Raw genomic sequence first — 22,627 nt, forward strand, 5'->3', positions numbered from 1 at the left:
TTTCCTCCACAAGGCGTCCGGGCTCTCCCTTAGAGACAGGGTGAGAAGCTTGATCATCCGGGATGGGCTTGGTGTCGAGCCGCTAATCTGGTTCAGATGCCTCCTGGACGCCTCCCTGGAGAGGTGTTCCGGGCATGTCCCACCGGCGGGAGGCCCCGGGGTCGACCCAGGACACTCCGGCTGGGCTGGGAACCCCTTGGAATCCCGCCGGAGGAGCTGGCTGAAGTGGCTGGGGAGAGGCAAGTCTGGGCTTCCCTGCTAAAGCTGCTGCCCCCGCGACCCGACCCCGGACTAAGCGGGAGATAATGGATGGATGGATGGATGACTAAAAGATTTGGAGTACTGTATATAGAGACCAAGACTAATACATTTAGAAATGACTAAAATATCATTAAGCAGAGGTGGGTAGTGACGCGTTACATGTATTCCGCTACATTTACCTGAGTAACTTTTTGAGAAAAATGTACTTCTAACAGTAGTTCTACTAAGCCACACTTTTTACTTTGACGAGTAGATTTGTGAAGAAAAAACGCTACTTGTACTCCACTACTTTGGGCTACACAAGAGTCGTTACATTTTTCCTCTTTATTATACATATTATATTTATTATTTTTTTTGCCAGCGATGCCAAGAGAAGTGCTACCAATTTCACCAATCAGACGTCGCAACAATAATCACATGACTCCATTCCACCAATCTGACACAAGTTTGCCATTCTATGATCACGCCAGCCTGTTCAATCACGTGGCGTCTTAAAAGCGCCGCAAAAAGAAGTATTTGACATAGAGCGCTGCCCTCAACATGACTCAAAAGCATAGATTTAAATCTCTCTCCCAGTTTTTATTTGGCACCGATTGACCACGGAATACCGGCGATATGATAGTTTTAATTTCATAATAGTAACTATGAAGGAACTATTCACTTTTGAAACTACTAGCGGGCAATCATGCTCTTTGGACGAATAATGCTTCATTTCTGTCTTTTGCCTCTCTCCCCGGAATTCAATGATTTTTTTTTTTTTTTTAATTTAGAATTTCTCTGGCTTAATGTGGTTATGTAATGGGTACAGTATCACTATAACAACAGTTCATATGGATAAGTTTGTGCTGAGAGGAAAAAAATACCATTGTTTAAAAAAAAAAAAAAAAAAGCAGTTACTCACGTTACTCATTACTTGAATATTATTTTCACTGGATACTTTTTTACTTGTACTTGAGTACATTTTTAGGATGACTACTTTTACTTGAGTAGTATTTTGAAGCAACACTACTCTCACTAGAGTAACATTTTTGGCTATTCTACCCACCTTTGTCACTAAGTAAGTATTTCAATGCAAAAGACTAAAAGGGCTGTCAAATCTTCTTGATGAATATTCGTCACCTTTTTGCTCGTACAAACTAATCCGAACAAATAGTCCGTCACAGACTGACAGTCAAGGAGCCGCTCAACTCACGGCCGCACTAATGAACCTTGACTTCATGCTTACGCAAACCAGGGGACCAAACACTTTGCAACACATAGGTGGAATTTAACTTACTACTGCGCACAGTCGATGAGCTGATATTCATTGGACCTTTCCCAGCAGGCTCTCACGCCATCATCCTGCCAGAGGATCTTTGAGTGGTCGTAAAACTCCTAGAAGGAGAAAAAAGGCAAATGAAAGAGGGGTCTGGATCAATGCACGGTTGACATTGTAAGGCCGCATACTAAGATTAATTAAACAGAGGCTGTGTCCATTGCTGTAAGATGTCATATTAGCTTGAATGAGAAAGAGGATGTGGTCATTCGGGAGCTAATGGGAGAAAACCAGGGCCGGAAACTGAACAGTTCATCGGGTTCATGAAGAAACCAAGAGCTTTGTGCTGACACAAAGCTCGGCTGTCACTGCATGAGGGCCTATCTCCTCGCTATGATCTTTAGATGTTCACACACAAAGTGTGGGGGGGGGAGCACAATTAAGCCATTTTGAGACCAAGCACGAGTTTTCACCCCCCCAAAAAGAGTGGCCAGTGGCACTTTTTGCAAGTGTTGTCTCCAAAGTACTTTCAACACTAGGCTTTAACGATATAGCAGTATTACAAAAGGTACTGTAATACATTGATGTAAAAACTTTTTTGTTGTCGTATTTCCGAGCTGTTTGGCAGAAAATGAACATTTACTGAATCAGTTTCTAGTGACTTTGCAGATAAATAAAGAGGAGACCAAGCTAAAAAGACCGATACTTAACTCATCTTGTGATTAATATGCAGTAGTCTTTTCTTTAACAGTGGCGTTCCTGCTTTATAGTAGAGTGGTACCATTACATACAAAGTTAATTCGTTCCAGGACCTTGTTTGTAAGTCGAAATGGTCGAGTGCCGAGCAGGATTTTCCCATAAGAATACATTATAATCTCATAAATTTGTACCACAGCCTGAAAACCTTCACTAAATCCTGAATAAATGCTGCTGGTACTACTGCAAATAGCAATTACACAGAGCAGAACAAATAAATTATGAATAAAAATCAAAATGATAATACCTGTAATAATAATGTAATGAATGGGGTCCATAATAATAATAATAATAGTAACAATAATAATACCTGTAATGATGTAACGAGTGGGGTTCTAATGTTGCTGATGTGTTTTGCGTGGTACCTGAACGCACCGTGTGGCTGACTTGACAGAGGAAGGACGCTTACTTTCACTTTGTTCAGCTGAGCCGGACAATAGGCATGTTCTGAAATAAATGATTAAAAACCTGACGAAGCTGGGGACTTTTTGGCGATGTTACCACAATAAAAATTGTCACCTTAACTTATAGAGACTGGCAAACGGAGATCGGAGCAGGACCGTTGAGATTCTACACATTCTACGGCGGTATTATCAAGTCAGTTCACGGATGTGCCCACCATGCTCATATTTTGTATCATTTCTATGGTAAGCCTCACCTTTTTCCTTTTTCTGCCATCTGCACTAACATTCTTGCAACCCAAGTTGATTTCTCTCACAAGAAAATCCGGTGTGCGTAATTCTTGCGGAAAAACAAAGTAACCGCGGCGCTGTCCTAAATGTCGTATTTCGAGCAAGTCGTCGGATATAGAAACAACTGGCGAGTCAAATTTTACGTCGGATGTCGAAAGGATCGTGTGTCAAAGCGATCGTATGTCGAGGTTTGTATCTGTAAATTTGTCTGCCTCCCGTTTCTTTTGGGAGTAATTCTACTGTTGACCACTAGATGGCGGCACACTTTTTTTAAGCTGAAAATTTTAATAAAAAAGAATGAAAACGCGTAGTGTTTTTAAATCGCCCAAGTTTTTCTGGAATATTATTGAACATCACAATCCGCTTCAATTCAGATTTTTACGAATATGGAAGAATAACAAGATCAAGTCCAATTTATAGCTCCAAATCATCAAAAAGATATCAAATGGCTTCAAAGACAAATACTAGTTAACAAAAAGTAAAATATGATTCGAGTGTTAAAGAAATAATGAACAGTAAATCAAAAAAATTGGGGCAATTTTGACTATTCTGTTGCTGAAACATTTTAGACATTTCAATGAAAATTGAAAAACATTCTTTAAACAAAATGGCATATCTAAAATATAACAGTATTGATCAATGCTTTGCATTTCAAACAATCTCGATTCGGTCGTTGTTTAACCAATCAAAGTATTGCTCCAGATTGATATATCTTAACAAGTCTATCTTAAATGTGTTGGCATCTTTTCAAAAGTGTCTTTTTAAAAAAAATATATATATAGACATTTAAACAATGAATTTCTGCACTGTATCTTTATTATGACTAAATGTCGGTATTATCTTGTACAGAACCCCTGTATTCGAGGAGGGATTACCTTTCACACATATCCACAAACAAAGAGTTTTAATGGCATTTGTGGTCAAATAATTTTTTTAGCTTTTTTAATGACTATGTTTCACTTTCATTTCGATGTCAATTTCGACCTCAAACATAATGAGTTGAGTTTGGAGCTAAATGATTATTCACTGAGTCCAATCTGTTAAAATCCTATGGACAAACACATTTTAGAAGGAAACAACCACTGTTGTTGTTTTATTTATTTTAAGAAGCACGTCTAAAAAAAATTGAAACAAAACCTGTTGAAATGCGGCGCGCTTTATCTCGCCATTCTTCCCTCGCTTAAAAGCAGATTCAACCAGTCTGACTGGTTTCCAGTAGGCCCTGTGGCCATGTGAGGGGGAGCAGCGTGAGGTGGTTTAGTGAGAAAAGGAGCAAAGCCGGGTCAATCAGATGGATGATTTCTGATGAGATTGTTTGACAATGAACGCTTTGAGATAAATTTAAAACCCTCTAAAAAAAAAAAAAAAAAAAAAAAAAAAAAAAAAAGATTCAATTCCATTGAAAGCAATATACATAAAAAGATGGTGTGCTTAACTGAAATGGTATCACAAAAACGCAACAACTTTGTAAAGTCACTTATACTGTAGTCATATAGCATTTGCAGTTATGCTTCTTCTGTGGTATGTATCCACATGTCAGTCCTTTCTCTCAAACCTTTTTCTGTCTGCCCAATATTTCAATAAAATCATTATATTAACAACCACAGTGGGATTATTTCAAAGTCCTCTGTTAGAAAAAAAACTAACAGCATTAAAAGGCATGGAGGCCAAACATTATGCATAGTCTTGCTGCTGAGGAGTACAGGTTACAAAAAATATATAAAAATTCAAAATATGTCATGGTCCTGGATAGACACGTGCTGATTACCGGTTTCAAGGTATACAGTGATATTAAAACGTCATGGTTTCAATGCCGCAAACATTTTCAGTCATACCGTAGCTATTTCATATGTCCAAAAAATGCAGGTAGAAATCCCTCGCTTGCAGCTGCAAGGCTCAACCCTCCCCCACCAGTTGTTGCTCAGTGTCAGTGAGTCAGCTGTGCTACACAATACTGGAAGAGGTGAAACTCCTGAACTTTTTCCCTCATCGAAGAAAACGAAATCGCTGGTATGGCTTAGAGGAGGAGGGCCAAGCGACATGTAAAACATGTTTGTGGATGGTGGCTGCCGAGGAGGCAATACCTGCAATATGATGTAGCATTTATACAAAATTAAAGGTTAGTAAACACTGTCATGAACGTTTCCCACCAGCTACAAGAGTTAACTCCAGCGTGTTCAGTGTTTCTAGCGGTGGTAAAACGTGTTTTTTTTCTCTCTATCAACTCTGTTTAGAAAGAGTGTGTGTATAATGTAAACATGATACAGGTCATGCTTAAGGAAAATAATTATTTTTGTTCTGATGGTAATAATGCTGAGCTGCTGCTGTTGGTTTAGGCTCACCTAAAGTACTGCGTTTATTTTTAATTTCATTTAGAATATTTCAGCTATTTTTTATTATCTTTTTTAAATGTATTTTAACATTATACTTATGTTCCAATTTGCTAATATGTTTTGAAAAATAACAATCCTGTTCAATGGATTTTAAACCCAGATATCCCAAAGTAACACATTTTAGAGCTGTAATTGCAATACCGTGATACAATACTCTTCGCTTATGGTTATCATACCGACAGAATATCATACCGGCACATGCCTAGTCCTGGACTAGATTAAACTCATATCTCAAATCACCACTGTAATCCTTTTTGAACCTTGAATTTGGAAGGTGCCACCTTAATTGTCATGCTTAAGTGTTTTTTGTCAAAGACTAACTCAATTCAGGACAACTTAAAGTCGAAACAAATTCATCTAATGAAGCACACTCACCAGATCCAGATTAAAGCCCCCATCCGGGTGGCAAAAAGCGGGATTAATGTCAGAACCGAGGCAGGATTAACAGGCCGACATAGGCTAACCGTTGAACTAATCGGATACATTCTTTGAAACTAACGAATCATAAACAAGTCATCACTTAATCTCGCTTAGAGACCAACGCTCAGAGAGTCCCTTTTGGGGTAATTACAAACAATTGTCACAACACAAAGCTCTCAGGTGTGAATTCAATAGACGGTCTCCCCCAGCAATTGCTAATTAGAGCATCAGGGAGCAATACCTGACTCACCTGCAGCACACCTGGCCTACTACAGACACTGACGGTTGACAGTGAAAGATAGCACATTAGGAACAAAATATTTGTTAAGTGAGGTCAGACAGCTGTTTTTAACTACTTTACAGATGCACAATCCAAAACTGATCTCAATTTTTCTCTCATAGGTCACATTTTAATGACAGGATCACCCTTCACAAAAAAAAAAAACAACTAAAAATGCTGTATATAATGTATGTGCTTTCTTTATAAAAAAAAATTCATACATTGAAATATAAAAAAAAAAAAAACAGACATGACGGCATAAATTGTCACGCTAGAAAAAACTGCTATTAAGGAATCAGCATTCCAACTATAGTTTTAATCAGCATGACAAACCAAACTCAACAATTATTTTGCTTTTTTTTTTTAATTTCATTTTTTTATTTTGAAATAAAAAACGGCCGTATAAACCAGCATGAATTTATTACAATTAATTCATTATGCTCAATGTTGCCTGTGTAATTTTCATCGAGTACACATTCACTTAAAGTATATTAAATTTGATATATTGGATTATACTTCATATTTAATCATTTTCCACAGACAACAAATAAATATATGTTTGTCTCACAGTGTTGGAAATCATATTGAAAATGTGGTTTCAAAAACTCATTTTTGATGTGTACTTTGATATACTGTCACAACTAATCAACCTATTGACAACTTATCGATTATCAAATTAATGGACAATTATTTTGAATCATTATGAGTCTCTTAACAGTTAATATTCTGTCTGATTTGTGTATTTGATCAAAGCGGACTGAATTTCTTCATATTTAATTAAAAGATATTTTCAATTCGTAGTCCAACATTCCTCAGCATGTACAGTAGTTTTCAGCTTATTTACAGTGAAAATGTTAAGGCCAAAGTAATATTACACTATTTAACGTGATTATTATGCAAGCCGATTTGTCACCCTGTCCCGTACCCTTGCCTTAGTTGCTCTTACCGATGGAAACTCGAAATCCTTCTGGTTCATTTGGTGGAGGACGTAGTCGATTCGTGGCTGGTTAGCAGGGCAGGCTAGCTGGCACGGTGGCGTAAGTGTACTCATGGCGGACACTATGGTCTGAGTGGGAGGTAACTAAGGTCATCTTCAGACACAAGGAGCTCCGAAACAAAGTCAACATTTTTGTGTTTTTGTCTTTACCTCTATAGCCTCTTTAATGTTGTTTTTGATATCGTGGATTTTCTGCTTTTTCTCTCTGTGAAGAAAATATATAAAAACATCATGATGGCAACGGCAATCAAAAACAATCACATACAATTCTCGTTTGTGTAATATACATGTTGCTTCAAAAAATAATAATAGTAAGCCTGCATCGATACTGATCGAGTAAAGAGAAGCAAGTGATGATGTAAAAAGTATGGCTTTAGTTGTGCTGCCATACCTTTGCTTTGTTACGGATTAAACCAAGACAAATCTCAATGCTGTTAGAAAAACAGGAGTCTGATGTTATTTCAGTAATGACAAGTTGTTATGGTAAGAAGTATGATCGTTGAGTGAAATTTATTTCATCTTCAAAAAAAAAAAAAAAACTTGATTTTTTTTTTTTGCAATATTTAATTAAACACATTTTATCACCATTGTAAGACACAAAAAAAGAGTACTTTAAAGTAAGTACTCTGTTTGAAAAAAGTTGTATAGTTTCATGTCAAGATATTATTGGGGGACGGCATTGTCTGCCTGGAACCTTTCCAGCCCAGATTTCAGTTTAATTTAATTTTTAATGGAAAATTGATAGATATGATTCAAGCAATTGTGTTTACTTGCTTCCATATATCAAACGATAAGAGATTTTAAATGATTTCATAACCAAAATAGATAGTTAATAAAAAAAAAAAACCCTGAAACGGACAAAGCCAAAAGGATCGCGCCATATAAATCTTTTAAACTGTTTTTGCCGACAGGATGTTGTTTCACTTGTAGAACTATTGGTATGAATGAAAGAATGAAGGATCAGATTAAAAATTGGCAAATATAATAAATGTTGGATGATTTCATTTCATTACTAGAGACTAAAAAATGCTAATAGCCGACTTTTCTGGCAAGGTTGTCAAAGGTATTGAAAAGTATCTAAACTGAAATGGTGTTTTCGAATATGATATTTGATTGCAAAAGTATAGATGCTCGGTACTGTATATATCTGTTTTAGCGCTACCACAGGTCACTGGAAATTTGTTGTCATGGAGTAAATTTGATTTTGCACAACTCTTAATAGTAATGAAGGATATTTTTGCATTTCCCTTGTTAACTCATTGGCTGCCATTGACATCACTAAACGTCCACTCACATCTACTAGTGCCAAACTCATTTCGATTCACAGCAGAAAGAACACAGGACGTCACATGATTGGATATCTTTCTTTCTCAATGTCGCTGAAAGAGTTAATAAAAGTTTTTTTTTTTTTTTTTTTGAGCAAAAGTCCCACTTTAATGAAACACAGATCCGCCACTACACGAGCAATTTAGGGTGGTGCTGTCAAGACGAGCGCATGACAGGCCTTACTTAAGCCTTTCGAGGAAATTAACATTCAAAAATAGAAAAAAATGTGACTTTTGTTTCCGGTCGATCGACACGATTCCGGGTTTTAGGAAACTCACAAGATGAGGATGAGCTGAGGTTGGACCTGCAGCAAAGTTTGCGGGTAAATGCAAACAAATAGTGCTTTCTTCTCAGATGATGCCAAATGTGAGTGTTTACTCCAAAACATTGAAGTTAACTATGCTGACATAAAGACAAGTATAATAAATAGTTCGGATGAGGCAACATTATGCAAGAAGGGTTATATCAGAAAGGACTATTTTGTGTTTTATAAAGAGTGTTTGAGTAAGATCGGTTGGCATGTTTAAGTGCCATTGACGGCGACAGACATCAAATCTAATTGAACTGGGAAAGTCGAAATAGCTTGGATGTCTATCATGGCCAAAAGCAGCGAATGAGTCAAGATTAAAGGTCATCCAATATATCGACAGGCCGACATATCAGGCTGATATATGGACTTTTTTCATGAACATCCATCGGCCGATATGTAGCCAATGCAATCGGCAGATATCAGAAGATATAATAGGATAATCGCTATGTTCACTGTTCGGGGGATGATCTTTGTTAATTGTGATTTTTTTTTTTTTCATAACCTAGAGGCCAGTAGAGGTGGGAATCTTTGGGCACCTAACAATTCAATTAAAATTACGAGTCAGAGGCTACGATTTGATTATAAATCGATTATTGATGCACCCCTCCCCCCAACTTTTAGCTGCTTTTAATGTTTCGTACATTTGTTACAAAAACTGTACCAAAATCCTCTCAGGCGTAAATAAACGACTATTTCAGTATCAAGTTTACAGTTCAAAACAGTAAATAAAATACTAAAGTCCCCATTCTGTATTAGCAGCTTTAAACTACTTTCTATTAATTTAATATTGAAAATCAAACGCTTAAGTTGTTAAAATGCTCCCTTTGTTCCATAATTTCCCTTCTGTTTACTCTTGATATTTGAAAGTTTTAAAACTGTTTCATCATTTAAAGATAGATTCAAGTCAAGATTTTCCGATTTAGGAGTATTTTAGATAAAAAGTTAATTAGGTTCGTTTGGAAGGTTCACTACAACAGCCTTCCAGGGAAGTCTACTGCTTTAAGATGGCGGCTGTTTACTAACGCTGGCAAGTATGTCATTTCGCATCTAGTTTTCTATACATGTGCTGCTAATGCCACCGGGTGTCATTTCACATCTAGTTCTTAATACATGTGATATCTACCGTAGCATTATGTGGGCATAGTCTGTAGCTTCTGTCGGCAGCAGTCAGGTTTTTTTTTTTTTTTTTTTTTTTTAAATCTAGCGGCATGAGTTGAGCCAGAGCCGTGAGTTGAGCATTGTCATTACCCGGGTAATGACAAGCATGATGTTTACTCTCGGTCAGTTCCTCATTGCATCCCGAAGACCGCGCTGACTGTGTTTTCGTTCTGCTTTACTTGGCATATTTCAATAATCGGAATTTGGATGTTTGTGAATCGTTCTTGAATGTTCCAAGGCCAAATCGCAAATAATGTAAGAATCAGAAATTTAGCACATCTCTAGAGGCCAGTGTTACAAAAGGAAGAAAAAAATGTACTTCTGATATATACATTTATATAATGAGTGTTTGAATGTCCTTTCATAATCAATCCGGTTTAGGCATTAGCATTTGACTTTTCTTCTTTTTTTTTTTTTTTTTTTTAAATCAGTATCGGCCTCTGAAAATCCCATATCGGTTGATCTCTGGTTAAAATGTGTGTGATGCTTTTATTATCCCAGGAAACATTGCAATCATAAAAGTGAACCCATATGGCTATACGATCTCCCCATATTATTACAAACATAACAAATTGATTTATACCTTATTTTGAAATTTTTTAACAATTAATTTCTATACATTTTTAGAAGTATCAATCAGCTGTTTTATAGGTTGCCACTTGAAAAAGTCTTCAATTTACCCATCTTCATAAAGTATCTTAAAAATAATTTTATCTGGTAGGACTCAAAATCTTTACATTTTAGATTGCGCTGCCCTCCCCGAAAATGTCCGACATTCTAAAGGTTACCTATTTACTGCGAGGTTGTCTCTGTGTCAAATTTGCTCTGAATTGGCCAGAAATTCTCTTCTCAGAGGCCCTAAAAAAAGTCTTACAAGTCTGAAATTTCACATGATGAAACCTGTGGGAAAGGTTTTGGTATTGATTTGATGCGGAAGGCTAGACCTGGCCCGTGGGCCATGAGTTTGACACCTGTGAAAGTGGCCTTAAGTCATAGACTAGGACGGAAATCTTTTCCAGTGTGTTAGGTGCTCACATAAATGTTTTCAATTACTTTTGGAGTGCTTTTAATCCACATATTGAAATGATAAACACATTTTACTCCGTCTGACTTGACAGGTAATTTAAACTTCTTGGAGGAAAAAAAAACCTCACCTGTTACATGTTGAAATCCTTAATGAATTGACTTTTAGTGTGTTTTTGTGCAAAAACACCCCAATTATGCAGCAAAGACAAGTGTTTACACACATAAAAATTAACTTGAAACCCCCATTTAGTTTTAACTAAAGATACACGTTAATATCGGTCACCGATAATTATCGGCCGATAATGGCAATTATGACGTCACACAGATAATCCAGATAATAAAAAAATTCAACCAATAATGCAATCCGATAATTATATACTTGATTTAGCCTCCAAATGTGCACAACCGAAGAATTCAGCACGCCGCCTCCTCAACCCCTCCCCTCTCTGAAGCCCCTGAGGGAGGAGGGGTTGAGGAGGCGGAGTTACATGACAAGAAACAGTTGAATATTATGGCGGCTGTTACTAAAAATACGACGCTCTCGCCATCTGCGAAACATGTACCGCAGAAGTTCCACGAGGCCGAAAGAAAGCGTCCTCATTCAAAACCACTAACCCAGCATCCATTTAAAACTGCATCACAAAGATTTTTGGAACGAATACGAGGCTGCTGCTAGCGGGAATGCTAAAGCTATTGTAAACACAAGCTAAACTACAGGGCTTGTGACAATACAGAGTTGGGTTGTTTGGGAAAGCAGCCCAAGGTGGGTGGTAAACTCGCATCTAAGGCTAAACACCGGCACGACTGGAGACCAATAGTTTGCAAGTAGCCGTCTTCCGACGGAGCCCGCCGCTGTGGCCGGTCCGGCAGGCCGCGGCCTCACCGTTGGCTTCAGGACCTCCGGCAAACACCCGGGTTTCTCGAGCGTTCCCCCACGGCGTGCGAGCAGAGCCAGGCCCCGAATTCGCCGCGGCGAACCGGCCAGTGCGGGTGGATTATCCGGTACGAACGTAGCCGCCGGGGCACGATTTTTTTTTACCGAAGTGACCCGAGAGCCAAAGCCCTGGATAAAAAATAATGCAGTTTATGCGACCACCATTCATCATGAAAAACATGCCAATCAAATTTTCACCACGGACATTTGAAAAAGTGATGTCCAGTAAGCAAGCTTATCATGACGGCACAGTGTTTAGATGATAATTTAAACATGGAGAAAACGAAGTCAGCCAGTCAATAATGCATTCAGTATGTAAAATGACGAGCGGTCAGATGACTTTGTAATGCTGCCTTTATTTTCAGCTTAACAAAACTCAGGCACAAAACAACACGCACGGAGATGCGAGCTCCAACTCCATCCGAATAGTACTGCCGTGTATCAGTTTAGCTGCTGTAAAGCAAATGTCGTGAATGCCGCAAATGTAAACAAAGCGCTGCAGAATGGTTACATGATATCTCGCTCTTTTGAGTTAATCATTTTCACAGTGTGCAACAAAGCATATAACATTAGCAATCACTTTTCAAATTAATTTAACTTATTTGTCTGCTCAATTACAGTGACAGTAGATAATCAAAACTTATTGGCACTTATTAACAGGTATCAATTTAAATATGCACATTCCTGTTGTAATGAAATAACAATAATATTCTGTAGCCACAAATATTATTCATAATCTTTTCTTCCATTTACCATTCCAAGTTTTTTTTTTGGGGGGGGATTAAGTATAATAATGTATTGCTTAAAATAAGTGTGTTAAGATTATTTTCAGCTAGCTACTTTTCTTCCAAGAAATCTGAGAGAAATACACTTGAAGCGCTGGCAGATAATTTCACTTATTTCCATTGGATTTACACTTAAAACTGACTAGTTTTAAGGAGGTGTGTTTTGCAGTGTATTAATGTTATATATGTTAGGAATGGCTTACTTTTAAAGGCATTTTTGTGTAACTTAGGTATTTACTCTCTAAGTAATTGTTGCCAAAAGTCATTATTTAGATGTTGGAATTGAATACTTGTTCATATTTTATGTTGAAAAAAAGAGCAATAAATGATATTTTTGCACAATAATATTTTCTTTTGTGTATACTTTAAAATTTTACATAACTCTTTTAATAGAATTATCGGCTTGACATTATCGGTTATCGGTTGGAATGAGGAGGAAATTATCTGTTATCGGTTGAAAAATGTATTATCGTGCATCACTAGTTTTAACGTGAACATTGTGGGCATGTTGAACCCCTTTTGATCTCAGTAATCATGTGGTTTGATGATTATACTCATGTAGTGGAGGTATTGTTTCTCGTCAGCATCATGCTTACTTCCAGGGATTAAAATGTGAAAAGCCTCAAGCAGGTGTCCGTGAATAACAGGAAAATAAAAGTATTGTGAATTCAACTTACTCTGCGTTGAAGCCATTGACGTGCAATATTCGCATCTGCTTGACTATCGTGCTCTTTCCGGATTCACCAGCCCCTGGAAACAGGAAGAGGACTCAGAAATTGACCAATGGGAGAACATGAAATTACATTTAGCCACATCCATCTTCTAAAGTTCACTTTTTTTTTTTTCTGCTTTAGTTGCTGTTGCAGAAAGCAAGTGGTGTCTTGAGATGGAAGTTCGATTATTTTGTTACGTGACTGCTTGTAACTCAAAACAATCGCAACACAAATCATGCAAACCAGTGAAAGGAATAATCTATTTTTGATACGGTAATACTTAGGCGAAACACGAAAAAAATATAGATATTATCTATACTTCTCTTTATTTCCTGTATTTGTTTCCTATTGTGCCATGAAGTCAATTACTCCACTGCGTAGTTTATTTAAATGATGATTATGCTGACCAGTGATCCACGCCACACAAGGAGAATAAATACTGTAATTTTTGGACTATAAGTCGCACCCACCAAATTTTACATGGGAATAGTGTCTGACCATAAGCCGCAAGTGTCCACATTGTATTATGGAATATTCACATCAAAATACATGCAGCTCATTTGCCTGTAAAAATCCACACACACATACATACAGTATATCTATCTATCCATATATACACTAGTATATACACAAGAGGTCCTCAAATACAAAACTTGAAGATCCACAATTTTTTTTTCATACAAGCATGGGTCCATTTGTTAATGTCGGTCAAGTACAAGGCAGGTCGAAGGTGGTAAAGGTGGTTTTCTTTTGACCAAACAAAGATACAATGTACGTCTGATTAAATAAAAATACATTAACAAAACATTTTTTTGACTTAAAATAAAAATACAAAAAAAAAAATTCAAGTACAAAGTTTACACATGTACACTAAATAATTGACTAGATCTGTCATAAAGGTGCAAACAATAACTATTGACAGTACATTTTGTAACTGTAAAACACTGCTGGACAAAAAAAACGTGCAAGTAGTACCGTACATGTTCACTTGTTCAGAACATGAATTACAAGCTCTGTCATTAACAATATTTGACAATAACTTTAACTGTAAAACACTGCTCAACGAGAGAAATGGCATTTGGAGGTCACAAAGCTGTTTACCCACATCATCTGCCAGTACTTCAGTGCGCCTTGTGGTTGATAAATCTGAGAGTGAGATTTGATTTTTGTTGTCATTTCCTCCGTTGCTTTCCCTTTGAACATTGCCATCATCACTACAGTCATACACTCTTTTATTATTTCTTCTTATGTTTGGCCAACACCCACGACACTCTGAGTGAGCACTCCGTTGCAATTTGTTGTTGTGTCATAGATTCAACAATAACCTTGCTTGACTCTTGATATGACTGCTTCAATCTGTTAATTTCTTGCCTTCTCAATTCTGATTTAGGAGGAAACCTATTTTCAAAAGAGCTGTGCTCTTTAACATAATGGCGTTCCACATTTTCACTTTTGATCAGAGCAACCGTCTTTAAGCATTTTAAGCACATAGGTTTGGTACTTGCAGTTGGTAAAATTGACGCATATTTGTCATTCCATTCCTCATTGAAACTGCAATTTTCGTTGTTCACTTTTCTTCTCATGGTCAACTTTGAACATGCCATTTTGTTAGATTAGGTCTTCTACTGGAGGCACGTGTGGTGTGAGTGAACGTTGCTTAACGTTGTGATCTTCTACTGGTGGCATGTGTGGTGTTAGTGAACGTTGCTTAACGTTGTGATCTTGAACGTTGTCCGCATGCAGCCAGAGTTCCGGGGTAACACAGGAAAATAAATAAATAAATCACGTTTGCTTACAGTATGACTAACGTTCTTGAATGAAAAATAAAGTACACGGCAGCAGGTACAAACAGATTGCAAAGTGCCGAGTGCGACTCATTTTTGAGGTTGCTGACACTGCTGCGGTCCATCCACGCTAGCTAGTAGCATGCAGGCTTTCTCAGCCAATCAGCGCATCCATGCACGCTCTCTCAGCCAATCAGCGCGTCGTTGTCATAGTGATGACAACAGAAGTGAAAGCATGGAAGATATTTGACTAAAAATCAAACAATTCAGTGATAGAATAGCAGCGCATAGCGATAGATCGGCGATTCATACAAATGATGTATGTTGAAAAAAAGTTTTTTCTTTCGTTTTTTTTGTACAACCGTGGGTCCGCTGAGAGTTGTGCCGTGGTCCAGTCGTGGACCGCGGTCCGCTAATTGAGGGCCCCAGATATACACAGTATATATATATATATATATATATATATATGGCGGAAAACACAGATAAGGCTGAAAAAGCAGTTTCTGCTCTTGCACCCCTCTTTAAAATAAACTGCTCTATTTTAACCCAAAAGAACTGCTGTGTTTGATAGAACAATATGTCTATATACTGCCATAGCAGATTCATGGGGCATTAAGCCCCCGAACTATGTTTAATTTGTCCGTTTTACCCTGGAGTCCACCTTTTACAGACCCTGCACAACCGCTTTTGTGTCAACCCAGCCATAAAAAGAATTATATTTATTATTCGGAATGTCGATCATTTTTAGCTTTGAATTATTAATTGATGTCTAATATTTAGAAAACAAAAAAAAAAACGACTTTAAAAAAATTATTTACTCGCATATCTTAAACTGTCAAACCAAATTACGTCACAATGAAAAAAATAGTTTCTGTACATAGGTTACGGATATCCACCTCATAACTATCGCTTAATTGTATTGTTTTTGTTACTGTCACATTTTCCCCAATATATGATCATCGATCCAAACAAACAAAAATTTGAAAAAAAGTTTAAAAGGGTAAATATTTGAAAAAGAAAATCTCGACCACTCCTTAATGTCTGAGATTTTTGCATCGCGACCCTTGTTATATTACCGTGTTTCACCCATAAAATCCCCAAAATGTCCATCTGTGGCCATTCACAGCTGTGTCTTGACACTCTGTGATACGTTACACAGAGTTTTTTGATCGAAATAAAGTAAGTACGCGATAATATCTCGTTAAAATCATGGTGTCTTTAATTATGCTTTCTCATGCTCTCACCTCAAGTTAAGGTTTAGGGCTTTAAATTTTTATTTATTTTTTTTTTTTGAAAATGCCCTCCTGCTCAAAAGTTTTCTTCCACCAGAAAATAGAAATGTTAAGCTTTCCAATGATGTATTACACATGCATATAGAACAATTTTGAAATTTGGCCAAATTGGGGGTCTCAGCAGAACTTCAAGCCACCTTAGTGTTTTCCGTGATAAATAAAATTCACTGGACTATAAACTGCAGGGTTCAAAGAGAGGGGAAAAGAAGTAGCTGCATGGAGTCTGATTATTATGGCAATTTATATCGTTTCCATATTAATGACTACTAGAGTCTAAGAGGGGATTTATTTTGAAAAACTGACGTAACATCAGCCCTCTAATAAAAACAAATATAGTATTAACAGCCAATACGAGTCCTACTTAAAAAATGCTAGTTTTTACACCAACTGTTTTTTCTGATGTACTTTTCTGTCATACTGTGAATGTGGTCCGTAAAAATAATTCCTACAAAGGTGCGTAAAAAGTTGGGCAACCCTAAGAATATCCTAACATAGACATACAGGTGCCAATGTGATTGTACCTTCAAGGCAGAAAATTACAATTGCACATGACGGACGCAAGAAATATACACCGATTGCATACCCTTGTATTACTTGTCATGTTATCACTCTGACATCTGCCATAATTCAGAAATAATCAGCAAATAGACAATAACGTAGCTTCTCAAGGCTCTTCGCAGGCAATCCCGCTATTATTTAAAAACTGCCTCCAAATCCAGGATCAATTTCAGATTAGGACAAACAGGACCCGGCTAATCCCAAAAGTAACCATAATTTCTCTTTAGTCTGATCTGATTAGTGAGACGGCAGAATAAGTGGACCTCAATGATGGCGAGGTACTTTTATATCTGAGAGGGAAATGACCAAAAATCAAGATTGGGATTAGTGAACCACGGTGTCAAAGTGGCTGTAGCGGGAAGTTGTCATTCATCAGATGATTGTGCTTGCTTTTCTGCCAACACCTACACAAGAAGACAGACATTTGAGCTGACAATGCTCACCTAGAAGTAAGAGACGGTGAGTGGCGCGATATAGCTGTTTGTCTTTCTGAAGCTGCTTGTCAATCTTCTTGTTGGCTTCCCTCTGGGCCTTCTCTTCGTTGCGTTGGTCTTCCGTCTTGCTGTTGCCGAGACAGCCCATCTTCATCCCCCGACACCCCAACAAAAACCACAACCAAAAACACCCCAGTAGGGGGGCCGTGTGGATAATGGGGCAAAGGTATAGGAAGAAAAAAAAAATCAAGGCTAAATTCCGAGACGGGCCCAGGAGTGGATGACCCGGCTCAGAATGGAAGGCATCTATGAGGATGGTGGATGGATGGATGTGGCTATTTACTGGCAACTAGAGTCAGGACAGCAGCGCCGTTTCCACTGTAAATCCGCAATGAAGTCATCAACGCTGCTACGAGGGGATGTGAAATGGACATGGATGAAGACACACAGAACCACTTCCCACTCGATTTTCCTTCAATTTTCCTCGCAAACCATCTCGTCTCGATCTTTATCTCAGAGAGGGTGGGCGAATACTGTACAATCAATTGATATTTCCTCTTTGGGCTTCACCGGAGCGTCTCACCGTCGATGAACTCCCGTTTTTGTTGGATTTCGTTAGATCCTCTCGGCGTCAACAAGCAAGGAGACCCCCCCACCCCCTGAAAAAGGCCCCTTTCTCCGCCGTCCTTTTCCCTCGCTCGCCTCTCTCCCCCGTCACGTTAATGTGCGTTTCTCCTCACATCGGCGGTGTTTTTTCTTCGCCCCCCTCTCTCCTCTCCTCTCAATTCTTTGGGCAGCTGCGTGTCCTTGAATGCAGCTCGACGTCCAGGTGTTTTACGGATGGCAATTCCCCCTTTGTCAAGCTAGCTCGGCAGCTCGTACTCCCCAGTTGCTGGACGGTGGTTACATGTGCACCAGACATGGAACCTACCGCCGTGTTTTCAAGCCCTCATCCGAGCGTAGACGGCTTTTTAGGGGAAGGTGGTTGTCGTTGTTTGTCACAGCCGAGGGGGACTGCCCGTCTGCCTGTTGCCGGGGACCGCTGGCGTTTTATTCACCTAATTGTTCCTCGGCCGCGTCGCTCTGCGTTATTTGTGTCCCCTTTTTTCTCGGAGAATTGCACATTGAGATAGATAGCGTTGAAGAGGTGGGGTGGGGCAAAACGGCTCTCACGGAACCCTGGGAACGACGGACGACAGTCAAGTTTTTTTAGGCTGTGGAGGCTAAGTTCCGGTTGTGCCTTGGAAAATAAAAGCACTTCGTTCGTCCAAAATACGTTTACTGACCCATTTTATGGTGTGTGTGTGTGGTTTTTTTTTTTTTTTTTTTTTTTTGGTCATGTGGTTCAGATATAAAATCATTCGTTGGATTAAAAACGTGTATTAAAAATTATGATTTTCGTCATCATTATTTTTATTAGATGAGGCACAGTATACTGCCTCATTAGTGATGAGCACACCCGCCTCTGACATATGAGGTCATTGGGTTCGAATCCGTGTTCCAGCCTTCCTATGTAACATTTTACAGTAGTTATATTTTTTTTATTACTTACAGTGCCCACCCCCCTTGCAATTCTGTCAGATAATGCAAAATTTTTCCCAGAAAATGATTGCAATTACAAATGGTTTAGTAATAACATCTTCATTTATTTTGCTTGTAATGAAAAAAAACAAACAAAAAAAAAAACACAAAAGACAATGGGGGAAAAAATTAAATCATTGTCATTTAACACAACACTCCAAAAATGGGCCGGAGTATTGGCACCCTTTGAAAAATCATGTAATGCTTCTCTAAGCTGTGTAATTAACAGCACTTATTACTTACCTGTGGCACATAACCAGTGGTGGCAATAACTAAATCACACCCACAGCCAGGTAAAATGGATTAAAGTTGATTCAACCTCTGTCCTGTGTCCTTGTGTGTACTACATTGAGCATGGAAAAAAGAAAAGACCAAAGAACTGTCTAAAGACTTGAGAAGCAAAATTGCAAGGAGGCATGGGCAATCGCAAGGCTACAAGTCCATCTTCAAAGACCTGAATGTTCCTGTGTCTACCGTGCGCAGTGTCATCAATAAGTGTAAAGCCCATGGCACTGTGACTAACCTCCTAACTTCCTAGAAAAGAAAAATTGATGAGATATTTCAACGAAAGATTGTGTGGATTGTGGATAAAGAACCTTGACTAACATCCAAACAAGTTCAAGCTGTCTACAGTCCGATGGTACAACAGTGTCAACCCGTACTATCCATCGGCGTCTGAATGAAAATGGACTCTATGGTAGGATACCCAGGAACACCCCACTTCTGACCCAGAGACATAAAAAAGCCAGGCTGAAGTTTGCCAAAACTTACCTGAGAAAGCCAAAAACGTTTTGGAAGAATGTTCTCTGCTCAGATGAGACAAAAGTACACTGTATCACAAAAGTGAGTACACCCCTTGCATTTCTGCAGATATTTAAGTATATCTTTTCATGGGACAACACTGACAAAATGACAGTTTGACACAATGAAAAGTGATCTGCGTGCAGCTTATATAATAGTGTTAATTTGTTTTCCTGTCAAGATAACTCAAAATATAGCCATTAATATCTAAACCCCTGGCAACAAAAGTGAGTACACCCCATAGAAACTACGTACATCCCTAAATGTCCAAATTGAGTACGCTGGTCATTTTCCCTCCAAAATGTCATGTGACTCGTTACAGGAGTGCTGTCAGCATTGCTGCAGAGATTGAAGAGGTGGGGGGTCAGCCTGTAAGCCTGTCAGACCACGCCACAATCTACATCAATTTTGTGTGCATGGCTGTCACGCCAGGAGGAGGCCTCTTCTGAAGACGGTACACAAGAAATCCCGCCAACTGTTTGCTGAAGACATGTCAAAAAAGCACATGGATTACTGGAACCATGTCATATTGTCTGATGAGACGGGCGGGCAAAGGGTGTAGTCACTTTTGTGATACACTGTAGAGCTTTTTGGGAAAAGGCATCAACGTAGAGTTTACAGGGGGAAAAAAAACGAGGCCTTCAAAGAAAATAACACAGTCTCCACAGTCAAGCATGGCGGATGTTCCCTGATGTTTTGGGGTTGCTTTGCTGCCTCTGCCACTGGACTGCTTGACCGTGTGCATGACATTATGAAGTCTGAAGACTACCAACACATTTTGGGGCATAGTGTGAGAAAGCTGGGTCTCCCTCAGAGGTCATGGGTCTTCCAGCAGAACAATGACCCAAAACACACTTCAAAAAGCACTAGAAAATGTTTTGAGAGAAAGCACTGGAGAGTTCTAAAGTGGCCAGCAATGAGTCCAGACCTGAATACCATTGAACACCTGTGGAGAGATCTGAAAATGGCTGGAGAAGGCACCCTTAAAATATCAGAGAACTGGGGCAGCTGGCCAAAGAATAATGGTCTAAAATTCCAGCAGCGCATTGTAAGAAACTCATTGATGGATACCGTAAGCTGTTGTTTGCAGTTATTTTGTCTAAAGGTTGTGCTACCAAGTATTAGGCTGAGGGTGCTGTTAGAAATCAAATGTATAAAATGCCAAAAGGCAAACAGTATTACTTGCCTCAATACTCAATTAATTAATAATTAATACTTTTGCCGTGTTCGTTTACCCAGAGCAGGAGTATACTAATAATTAAATGCCTATCTGAATAAAAAAAAGTCACAGACCTGAAGTTGCAATTTGATCCGAGTTTAATGATTCCAGAGATAAAGCAATCGACAGTTCTCTTACCCCGTGTAATAACAGAAAAGCAGACGAATCAGTGAAATCCTACAGCTAGGCACATACCTTATGTAGGCCACTTGAGAACAAATTAGCATACTAAGGACATGGGGTGATGTGATGATGAGATGACGTGAAGAGCAGGTGTCCTGATGAGAAGGCCTCTCGTGAACCTCCGGTTGAGACACCGATGTCAGCCTTTGGCTCATTCTGTGGGTACGTGGCGACCTGTGACCCTATCTCGGCCTTCCTCTAAACAAAGCGTTCTTACCCTTGCACCGTTTATCACTGGGTGAGTTGCCCACTTATGGGGAAGTAAAGTAGTAGAAGTTTGAAACTTCACTAATTTACAGTTTCCCTGCGGAGGCAAAAATTACAGTCTGCGAAGGCAAAGGCCAATTAAGGTACTGTTACTTGTAGATTGAACTATAATGCATGCGAATAAATGCAGTTATATATGGCGCAATTTTATCTAACTCTAACAGTGCCAATACTTTTGTCGGGCCCATTTTTGGAGTTCTGTGTAGAATGATAATGATTTAATTTTTTTTCATTCTCTTTTGTTTTTTTTCACTGCAAGAAAAATAAATGAACATATTACTACCAAAGCATTTGTAATCGCAATCATTTTCTGGGAGAAATTGAGCATTATCTGACAGAATTGCAGGGGTGCCAATACTTTTGGCCAGCACTGTATAAGTTGAGGTTTTACGTCACATACACTGCAAGAAAGAAAGAAAGAAAGAAAGAACATTCTGGTGTAAAATTCCATATTGCTCTGGCTTTCTTACGACAGAGTATTAAGGCCAAATAAAGAGATAAAAGAGAAGATATTAGGAGAATATAGTTTTTCATTGTAATATTGCTGAATTAAAGTCGTAATGTTACACAAAACTCGTAATATTACAAAAAGTTTACATATTTTTACATGTTATTACGAATTTAACCAAATAATTTTACAACTTGTTTCTCGTAATACTACGACTTTAATTTCGTAAAATAATTTTTTTCTCGAAATGTACGACTTTAATACCTTGATATTCCGACTATTTTCTCGTATTATAGTCATATGCGGAGATTAAGGGGGGCCGGGCATAGCCCCCACCCCCCCACCTCCCCGGTGGCCGAAAATGTCACTGCATGTAATTGACTTTCCTATATATGAATTTCAAATTAAGACTTTGCCTGAAATTTTTTCGCCTATAAACGTTGTAAAGCAATAAAACAACAAAAATGAATGAAATGAAAAAAAAAAAAAAAATTATAATGGGTCAAAATTATTTTTCGAACAGATAATGTGACTAGCACCTTAGAGACAATCATTTGCCTTGCTTAGCCAAAACCACCTGAGGACAGAAGAGTCAAGATGGATATACGTAATTTTTTCAAACCTAAGCTTTCAAAAGGGACAACAACCACCACCGGGCGTTCATATTCAATGGACGACAATCTTGGCCAAAGCCTGATTTAGAATTCCCTTAAAAAATGATGGGAAACAACAACAAAAACAACAAAAACGCTCA

General features: G+C 38.4%; 2 protein-coding genes across 2 annotated transcripts in view; one reads left to right on the top strand and one right to left on the bottom strand.

Annotated features, from left to right (window-relative positions):
* The window catches only part of LOC130921433 (guanine nucleotide-binding protein G(s) subunit alpha-like), a 53,198-nt gene extending 34,596 nt beyond the window's left edge, over positions 1–18,602 (bottom strand). The window contains exons 1-5 of the mRNA XM_057845318.1: positions 17,384–18,602; positions 13,271–13,343; positions 7,205–7,259; positions 7,004–7,123; positions 1,538–1,635 (exon numbers count right to left, since the gene is read on the bottom strand). Coding sequence (XP_057701301.1) covers positions 1,538–1,635; positions 7,004–7,123; positions 7,205–7,259; positions 13,271–13,343; positions 17,384–17,528 — 491 coding nt within the window. The 5' untranslated portion in view covers positions 17,529–18,602. The remainder of the gene's footprint in view (positions 1–1,537; positions 1,636–7,003; positions 7,124–7,204; positions 7,260–13,270; positions 13,344–17,383) is intronic.
* LOC130921432 (tubulin beta-6 chain) overlaps positions 1–22,627 on the top strand; it is a 43,963-nt gene that overhangs the window by 6,959 nt on the left and 14,377 nt on the right. Inside the window, exon 2 of the mRNA XM_057845317.1 lies at positions 2,804–2,919. Within this exon, the coding sequence (XP_057701300.1) occupies positions 2,893–2,919 (27 nt within the window). The 5' untranslated portion in view covers positions 2,804–2,892. The remainder of the gene's footprint in view (positions 1–2,803; positions 2,920–22,627) is intronic.

This window comes from Corythoichthys intestinalis, chromosome 9, assembly GCF_030265065.1.
Source record: "Corythoichthys intestinalis isolate RoL2023-P3 chromosome 9, ASM3026506v1, whole genome shotgun sequence".
Classification (NCBI taxonomy): Eukaryota; Metazoa; Chordata; class Actinopteri; order Syngnathiformes; family Syngnathidae; genus Corythoichthys; species Corythoichthys intestinalis.